Raw genomic sequence first — 10021 nt, 5'->3', positions numbered from 1 at the left:
GGATGCGATCATTGTAGATAGAAAACGTCCCTGCTCCACCCTCCGCACAATGAGACCCGGTTGCTGTCTTGATCAGAAGGCCAATGAAATGATGGGGCGAGGGGGCGGCTGGGAAAGGCTGGGGTGCGACAGGCGGGGATAGGACAGCTAAGACGTATCTAGGGGAGGCCAGGAGGCAGTGGGAGTTGGGGCTTCCCATGAGTGAGTCGAGGCTCCAAGCCCTTTGTGCATGCTCCGTTGTCTCATCAAACTTCACTTACAGAATACAAATTCTTTTTGTGTGGAATTATTAAGAATTTCAAGACAGCAACCGAGAACATTAAACTCCAAGTCCGAATTAGCGCAGTTCCCTGTGTGACTGCACTAGCTCATACCCAAGAAGTCAGCCCTGGCCAGAGGCCTCCCGCTCTTTACCCACGCTAACATACTGACTCTTAAAGAAGATCATGGAAATGAAAAGTATTTGAAAAGGGAGAAAGTAAACATTAGCTCACACTGTAAAATTTTGGTCTGCCTTTTATGACCAAGCACTCCAACCTATGTTTTAGTGCCTGTTGGACGCTTCAATTTGTCTCATTTTTTTGTCTACATTTAAAGTAATAAACCTTGAACGTCACTGATGTGGATCCAGAACTCAAGTGATACGACGAGGTTCAATACATCACACTTTTGGGCGTTTGATACCAAAGCAACAACCAAAGGGAAGAGAACAACTGCCGCGAACCACTGCCCGCAGCAATTTAGTGACCGCCGGACCATTGGAGGAGGGCAACATCCCCGCTATCCAATCGCCGGGAAGTCCAGAGACTACGCTGTCTGGATTGGTCAGAGGAAACTGATTCAAGAAGGGAATTGGCGTGGGGCTCAGCTGGCAGCGCCTTCTGGCCAATCAGAGAATGCATGGGGGCGGGCCTTGCCTCAGGAGACGTACACTACCTCGGAGGGAGGGGGCGTGGCCTCGGGACTCTACCTCCAGGCTGTGCGAGCGGGCGCGCGGAGTGGGTGGGGCCCGCGGGCCGGGGCGGGGCGAGAGGTGTCAGCGGCGGAGCCGGATGCGGGCGGCGTCGCTGCCGCCTCGGCCCTGAGGATGGGCGGAGCCCCAGCCGCTGGTGCTGGTGGCTGCCGCCGCTGCCGGATCCCGAGCGTAGCTTCTGCTCCCGCGGGTCGCTGCTTCCCAGGGCGGCGGTATGCTGGGGAAAGGAGTCGTTGGCGGTGGCGGCGGCACCAAGGCGCCCAAGCCCTCCTTCGTGTCGTACGTGCGCCCCGAGGTGAGGGAGCTGGAGGGGCCGGGGCTGAGGAGCGCTGGGAGCCCCTTCCCCGACGCCGGAGGGCCGTGGGGCGCTTCCTGCCGGCGTTCGGGAGTGGAGCCGGGCGGGTGAGAACCGCAGGGGCGCGCCGGGGCCTCCCCGTGGGCCAGGGTGGGGACCCCCGACGCGGGCAGGCAGGTGCCCGAGCGCTAGCCCCTGCTCGCTGACGACTGGGTGAAGGGGCCGGAGCTGGGGAAGGTGCTGCGGCCTGGGACGCCCTCGGCCACTGTGGAGAGGAACTGGAATCTGGGCTCCGCTAGAAGGAGGAGGGCTGGGTGGTCCGAACTCCGGGGTGGGCCTGCCCAGAGCTCGGCACTAGGTGGGTCTGCCCTCTCCTTGAAATTCCTCAGTTGACTCTTTAGTGCCCGCCTATCTCGCTGCCTGCTTCTAAGAGTGCTATTTGATGCCGCCGGCGGGACACCACACCGACTCCCACCGCCCATCAGCACTGTAGGGAGAACCGGTGGGTTTGCCGTCGCCCGGGCTAGGCTCTGCTGCCCCCTTTGATATCCTCTGTCGCTTCTTTCCCCATTTATTTCACCCTCTCACCATCGCCCATTCTCCCCTTCTTCCTTGTCCTTCAAATAGAGTTTCCTCCTGGAATGTTACTGCCAAGAAGTAAATTCATTCATTCAGAACATATATTTTGAGCTCCCACTCTGTGTCAGGCAGTGTTCTAAGCACTTGGGGTATACATCAGTGAACAAAGCAAAGATCTCTGCTCTCTTGGCCCTTAGTCGGGGGGGGGGGGGTAAATTATATGGTATATTAGAAGGCGATAGGTACCATGGAAAAAGAAAAGTCATCTTTTTCCTCAAGGAAGAGGTAACATTTGAGCAAAGGCTTGAAGGATGTGAGGAATCTGAGGGAAGAGTAGTCCAGGTAGAGGGAACAGCCAGTGTGAAGGCTGTAGATCACGGGAGTGTCTGCATTGTTGGAGGAGCATCTAGGAGGCCAGCCTGGTGGAAGCGCAGTGGTCGAGGAAGAGAGTCTTAGAGGAGGTCAGGCCTTGTAGGCCTTCTTGAGCTAAGCTCCTAACCCAGATGCCTAATTAGATGCGTTCTCATTTTGGATTTGTGAAGGTTTTTTCTGCTTCTCTTTTCAGCACTTTAAGAAGTAATGTGCAGAAGCACTACCAAATTCGTTGCCTCTGGTTATCTTCCCATCTTAGTAAAGCAGAGGCGGAAGGCTACTGGTGAGAGGCCTTGATCAGGGACTGCTTCTGTAAGACTGCTTGGGGCCTGACTCCTTTGCATATGTATCTTTAAATTTAAGATGTATTCTCTAGTGGAGAGTACCCTTGAAATGACTCTTATTTTTAGGTCCTAATTTTAAAATAAAAACCACTTCCTCTGTTAGTTAACACTTGATAAGGAGTCTGGGTCATCTTAAATTTTTCTGCAGGCTTCCCATGTAGTATGATGTGTTAAGTAATGTGTTCAGTTTCTCTTTGTGTCTTTTGTGATGGAGCACTTGGTTGAAGTGCAACTGATCTTTAAACTTTTCTCTTCAGTGAGATTAAACTGCAAGTGGAAAGTCTTCTGAAATGTGGCCAGAGTTCAAGAATGTTCAGATTCTTCATCCACCAAGCGTGCATGTTGTGATTAGACGTGTTTTGTCTCTTTGCCCACGGTGCCTGATGTATTTCCTTTGAGGCGTAATAAGGGAAGGGGAGTGGTTCAGCCCAAGAATAAGCCTGAAGTGGTCACTTTTTCAGATCCTTGTAGTTGGCAGTTTTGTTTTCTTGCATTAAAATAATGCTGCGTAGACGCTATTCTTCTTTGCTGTAATCCGTCTCTAAAAATATTTTATAAAACTATAAAGATATGATCTAAATTGTGGATGTTTTTTCAAAGATAAGGATTGGAGAGGGTAAGAAAGCAAATTATTTTTAAGTGTATAGTTTTTGCCAGCAAGAAGGTTGTATCTTTTTTTCTTTATCCCATTTTTGGAAATGCTTGTGCATAGCATTGAGATATAGCTTGTGTGCCTGTGAGCACTGGGTCTGGTAACCTTCTTCTGTTGGCTCACTCAGTTGGAGGAGTCCTTCAAACTTTCCTGAAGACTGTCATTCTTCCGTCTCTCCTTTCCCTCAGATCACCTTTATCTCTACTGCCTTTGGAATATGTCTTGCTATCACTTCTATCTTTGCATGCATTTTTCGTTTGTTAGCTGGGAAATCACACAGCTTCTCAGGTAGTGTTTTGCTGGGTAGATTCTCTGAGCTGCAAGAACAACCCTTTTGCCTTATGTTCTTGGTGATGAACTTGGATGTGGCTCATCAGATCTCAGGAGGCTCAACAGCATCTGCCTTCAGTATGCCAAAGAGGCTATCAAAAGTCAGCACTTTGTTTTAAAAACAGAAGTGCTAAACTGAATAAAGTATTTGAAAGTGATGCTTTTAAACATGATGGGTTTACTTTTTTCCCTTGTAATCAGAAAGGATTGGCATGGGGCAGCTGTAAATGAGGGGTGACTATTAATTCCAACTTTTAAAAGTGGACCTTTGCCAGAGTAACTTGGACTCTTCTGTCATTGCTTCTCCTAAATCAGCAAATGTGAATGTTAAAATCCTGAACCGTAATTTAGACAGTTTGGTCATGTTTTGTAAACTCTACTTGAGAATTACAAACTGGAAAGGCAGGTAAGTGGGAAGCTGATGGCTCAGGGAGCTGAAAACACGAAGGAGAGATCTGAAGCCATCTGGGTCGTACCTGATGGCCAGTACCTAAAAATAGCTGGCGTCCCCAGCCCAGCTTAGCCCCAGGCTCAGGGTGCGAAGGATGTGGATGCCTCTGGGCTGCGAACTGCTGGGCGCTGAGGTCTGTTTCAAGGAGACGTTTAGTTATGGTTTGGGTAACAAATCCATCTTTCTTGCTAAATAAAACAACTGTGAATTATTCTCATTTCAGAAGTTGTAAGGTTCATTGTAGAAAAATAAGAAAAATACAGATATGCAAAAAAATTTTTTAAAGAAATATTACAAACTTGTTAACAACTTGGAAGGTATCCTATCAAATACATACATAGGCATATATATATTTTTTTAACCAAAATGGGATTAATATTGCTGATCATATTATTTTGCAATCTGCCTTTTTCACCAAAAATATATATTGTAAGCATCTTTCCACGTGATTGTTAACCTACAGCGTTATTTTAAATTAGACCTCTGTTCCTTTACAGAAGCACAGTGTGATGGGAGAGGTTAGGTAGCACAAAGAGCCAAAGAAAGTAGTGTGATTTTTAAGTGGTTCTCTACTTAGTCATCTTCTCTGGTACTGAACGACAGTTCTGATTCTTCAAGTCTGTCAAGTTTCCTGCCAGACTTGAATATGAACTGTAAGCACTGGTTTGATAATTTATAGTGATTTTCTATTTCTAATTTATAGTGATTTCTATGACTGTTCCCTGAACTTGTAAATAAAGGACCATTAAGTGGTCCTAAGAGAAGGTTCTGATTTAATAAGTTCTCATTTCATTATGATAAGGAAGTTGAATAAAAGCTTCTGGGGGCTCTTGTGTTGTTCTTTGAAACTAAAGACCAGGAAAAATTTAGCGTTTGGAGTGCCTTACAGGTAGTCCCCGACTTATGATGGGGTCCCGTTCCAAAGACTCTGTAGTGTCGGTTCTGACATAACTCGAATACCCTATTATTATTGCCTTTTATTATTAGTATCTTTATAAATCCCGTCTTTATTTGTCTTTGGGTGTTGGAAACATTACATATAAAATACAGATGTGTTTTAACATTATATGTAGTACATATTACTAATGATAAGATATATTAAAAAACAAAAACAAAACCTGACAGTTGTTAAGTGTAGTTTATCATAACTCAAATACGTCGTAAGTCGGGGACTACCTGTACTTGCCCATTTTTGTGTATTCCAAATGTGGTTAAAATATTTTCTTTTAATATGAATTTTATTTTTAAAAAATATTTTCTAATAGAGTTTAGTTCAATGTTTGACTTGAATGTATTGTAATAGCTGTCAATTACTTATTTGTGGATTTTTAGATTTGAAAGACAGTTGAAAGATAATCTACTCTGCCACCTGTTCTGTTTTTGTATTATATAGATGTGGAAACTGAGGCCCTCTAAGGTTAATATCCTGCCCAGGGCACAGAGTTATTGCAGAACAGTATAAACTGTCTCCCAGGGGCCACCAGTGTGAGTGGCTAAGCCATGCCTACAGAAGCTCAGAAAGGTTTTATGTTGACTTGGGAAGAAAAGGCAAGCAGAGAGATGAAGATTGAGAAGGGTCAAAGAATACATTCTTAAGGGCTGATTAATGTGGTTTTTCTTTTTTTCCTTTTCACTTTTCCCTCAGAGAAAAGAGTGCATTTGGTTACTTAGTTCTCATTTAAGGCCATTTCTTTTGGTAAGAAGGAACTTATACACCCAGAATCATATGTCAGAGAGCCAGAGATATAACTCTGGTTGTATAAATAATCAAAAAATTAATATGAGGCATTTCTGTGTGTCAGGAATTATGCTATAATTATCTTATTTCATCCTTTCAACAGTCTTATGAGGTAGATACTATTATTTCCTCCCTTTTTTTGGTTTTAGGTGTGGAAACTGAGACTCAGAGAAGTTAAGTACCTTGTTCAGGGTCACAGTTAGCAAGGGTTGATGCCCGGATTTAAACTAAGACAGTTTGACTCCAGGATCTCTTCCCTTACTCTAATAGTTATGAACGCAAAGATTATTATTAGTGAAACATTCTTACAGGAATGGTTGGTGTTTCCACACTAGAGTGCTTTTCCATTTGTGTTTTCTAGTAGCATGTTCTCTCAGCTTTTGCTAGGTTATCACCCAAGTGACTGGTGAGTGGATACAGGGATCTCTTAGATGTTTTAGTCTCTAGAGGCAGTGCTTTCCAAAGATGCCGTTACTCATTCAATAGATATTTACTCAGCACCTGCTATGTAGCAGGCGGTATTCTAGGTGTTGGGGATATATGAATCTGCAAAACAGGTGAATTATTGGGCTTACATTTTGGTGACCCACTACTGTGTGGGACCATTAGCTTTGATTACTTTGGGGATAAATGATAAGAAGAGCTCGACTTGTCCCAAAACAGACTTACCTCAATCCTAGCAGTAAAAGTGGTAGTAGGAATAAAAGTTAGTCCTAGAAACTAAGCAAAATCTAGAGTCTGTTGCTTTTTTTTTTTAAGCACCCATAACTTTTTTTTTTCCTTTCTAAACTTTTTTTTAATGGCAAAATTTTCTCCTTGAGCTTGGAAACCGTTAATAGAGTTTCCAAGACTGTAAATCTTTTCAGAAGCAGACTGTCACATCTTTCTCCGGCAGAGCAGCTGGTGGGTTCAAACTTGGAGACCATTGATTTAGCAGGCCAGCAAAGGACATAAAAGTTCTTCCTAAAATAATCACTTTCTTAGCTGTGGCTTTAGCCTGATGATCTGTCCAAAGCTTCCGTTTTTTTCTCTCCTGTGTGTGCTTCCTGTGGCATCTCCCTGGGTCAAGTCCAACACCACACAACTTCTGCAGATGGAGCATCAGAAGATATCATGAGGCTATGTCAAGTAACATTTCCTGCAGCCTCATCAAACAGCTGCTGCAGTCTTAGAGCAAGGCGCTCTTCTGCATCCTACTGCCGTCTCTGATGTTAAAACCAGGGCTGCCATCAGAATCTTAGGCTATGGGGAACCCGCACTTAGATGCTTAAAGTTCTAGATCCTTCTCTGAACACCTTCAACAGAATGTTGGATGTTCTTGGAATATATCCCTGTTAAACCAGCCTACGTGACCATGTGCTTTAGAGAGAATTAGGTTTTTTTAGGGGCCAAAAATTTTTTTATCACTATAAAAATGTATACATTATTTTTATGATAAACACAGTATAATAAAGTTATAGAGTTTGGAAGTTAGACCAAAAAATTGCCCTTAATTATGCTACCTTAACCGAAGCAATTATTTTCATTTTCGAGTATGTTCTTTTAGGCTTTGTCTGTGTGGGTGCATCTCATATATTGCAGTCATACTGTGTGTAAAAATTTATAACCTGTGTGTGGCTATTATGTTTGAAGATGACACTGCTGATCCATATTGGTGGAGTATGTACTTTGAATTGTTTTTCCACTAGGGAACCACTCTCAGTTCTTATCAGGTTACCCTTGTGACTTCTGATGTGTTTGTTTGAGATGACAGGAGGGCTGTGGGTTTGCAGCCTTTGACAAGAGGACATGCAGGTTCAGAAAAGGACCGTAGCCTAGACCTTGGCTTTGTTAGGGGTATGCCCACAGGAGTTAACTGGGAGAACCTAGGTGAGATTAAGCAGTTAGCAGAGGTAGACATTCAGGGGAGATGGAGCTTTGATAAAACACATACTCAGCAACATTGATAAACCAAAATTCTCAGCCCAACACCTGGTGTGTGTGACCTCTTACTGAAGCAGTTTTATGGTGCATGGGACCCATATAAAAATGTCTTCTAAATTTTCAGAATGAATCATTTTAAATAAACTTATTGAGATAGGGTAGGAGGTAGAATTGAACTGGAATAATTCTTATAACTACTAATTTTCTGTTGATTTGAGAGGAAGAAGAGGGAAAGTAAAAATGGAAGGGACTCTAGGAGGGATGAAAGCTGTCAGAGATGGAAAGAAAGACTGCAGTGTGTCACCCTCGTTTATTTCCCTCTGCCTACCTCGCATATCACCATGTTAAGGAGATCAAAATCCTGTCAGTAGCTTTTCCTTATAGTTGTAAGTCCAGTTCCTCTAAACCTCGGTTATATTTCTATCTGAAAAATGGGAATAATACTAATACCTATGATAAGGAACCCTGGTGGCTCAGTGGTTAAAGCGTTCGGCTGCTAACCAAAAGGACAACGGTTCGAACCCACCAGCTGCTTTGTGGGAGAAAGATGTGGCAGTCTGCCTCCATAAAGATTTACAGCCTTGGAAACCCTCTGGGGCAGTTACTGTGTCCCATAGGGTCGCTATGAGTTGGAATAGACTCAACGGCAGTAGGTTTTGTTTTTGGTAATCTTATATGATAGGTGTATATGAACATTTATGAAAATTAAATATGAACGCACATAAGGCACTTCGCAGGGTGAGTGGCATGTAGTTAGCCTTTACTAGATGTGGGCTGTCATTTTTGTTCTTAGAGGTAGTCCCCAACTTACAATGGGGTTCCGTTCTGAGGACTCTGTAGTAAGTCGATTCTGATGTGATTTGAATACCTCTTTTTTTTTTGAAGTTTTCATTATTATAGCCTTTTATGATCAGTATCTTTATAAATTCGATCTTTATTTGTTGGCAAGTGAACGTCTGAGAATGATAACATCAGCAAATTACACGCTGCAGTGTTGTATGTGATACATATTACTAACAATAAGATGTACCAAAAAAAACCAACGGTTGTAAGTACAGTTCGTTGTAACTTGAATCTGTCGTTAAGTTGGGGACTACTTGTATTTAGAAGTATTAAGAAATTGTTGGTCCGAGCCAGTTGGATACTTTTAGAAAGTGCGTAATCATTAATTAGCCTTAAAGTACAGAAATGTTTCTCAGCCAAGGTATTAAGAAAAGTGGAGGGGTTTTGTGTTGTTGCTGCCATGGTATCATGCCAGGAAAGTTCACTGTGTGGTAACTCTTTCTTAGAATATTTTTCACTGTCTCTAAAAGTTTCTTTTCCTCTTTTCTTTGTTCCTTTAGACATTAGAGAATGACTGGATTATATTTAAAATTCCAGCCTAATGAGAACACCTAGTAGTTGACTGTTTTCATTATTAACATTTGGCCTTTGGTATTTTGCTGGTTTCATTCTGTTGCCTGATTTTTCCTCTTCACTCTTCCTTCATTTTGGTCTCTTTATCAAAGAGCAGATCTTGCCTGTTTATTACAGTGATTCAGTTAAGATATAAGTGAGTAAAATCAAATTACCTCTGGGAGTAATAACTCTATTTATTTCAAAGGCAGTTGCAAGACCATGGTGTTTGTATTTCATATTTAAATGCTTTTCCTAAAGTAATATTGTCATCGCTGTTCTACCTTGTACCCCTGTCCTTCATGATTTCTTGTAGACCTGGCTGATGGGAACCTTTGAGACGTGGCATTCTAAGCCTTTGGTTGTTCGCCTTTTGGGAAGGGAGCGGTGAAAAGGAAAAGGGGCTTTTGTATGGGCGGGCGCAAGGAATGCCCTGGTGGCAATGGTGAAATATTTTTGAGTCTCCGTTTTCCCTTGTGACAGATTGCCAAACCTGTTTAAGGCAATATGGTCCTGAGTTGCTAGGGGTTTTGTTTTGCTAAGAAAATTTTAAAATACCTGCAAATGGGTTGAAGGCAGTGAGCCCAGTTTTTCAGGTCAAAAATAATCACTGTTCCTACCTTTTCTCCAGACATAAAATTGAACTCCCGTTTTGCTTTAATCCCTTAGAACAACTTTGCAGTGTGTCCCTGTGCTGGAGAGAAGTAATGATTCTCTTTCATTGCTCTCTCTGTCTCCCTGTGAGTGTGTTCCTCCTGTCTACGTGACTACTAGGAATAGCCTTTTCCCCAGCAGGCCAGGCTGTGCTGGTGGAGATCTGTTACTTAAAGAAGCATCTGGGGCTCTGATCCTGGGGACAAGTTGTTTAGCATCAGAAAGTACCTCTGTTTTATCTTCCAGAGCCTCCTGAGCTTTTACCCCAAGCATGGTCTGTTTGCCCCTCTTTTTCTCGCCTTATGCCTACATACC

The 10021-nt window shown here is 43.1% G+C and overlaps 1 protein-coding gene across 2 annotated transcripts in view; it reads left to right on the top strand.

The window, feature by feature from the left end:
• Positions 1-1064: 1064 nt before the first annotated feature.
• The window catches only part of MTMR12 (myotubularin related protein 12), a 78154-nt gene continuing 69197 nt past the window's right edge, over positions 1065-10021 (top strand). For both annotated transcript variants that reach the window (XM_023739487.1, XM_023739486.1), the window contains exon 1: positions 1065-1268. In XM_023739487.1, the coding sequence (XP_023595255.1) occupies positions 1188-1268 (81 nt within the window). In that variant the 5' untranslated portion in view covers positions 1065-1187. The remainder of the gene's footprint in view (positions 1269-10021) is intronic.

Source organism: Trichechus manatus, unplaced genomic scaffold, assembly GCF_000243295.1.
Source record: "Trichechus manatus latirostris isolate Lorelei unplaced genomic scaffold, TriManLat1.0 scaffold00135, whole genome shotgun sequence".
Classification (NCBI taxonomy): Eukaryota; Metazoa; Chordata; class Mammalia; order Sirenia; family Trichechidae; genus Trichechus; species Trichechus manatus.
This window is presented reverse-complemented; position numbering and strand designations above follow the sequence as displayed.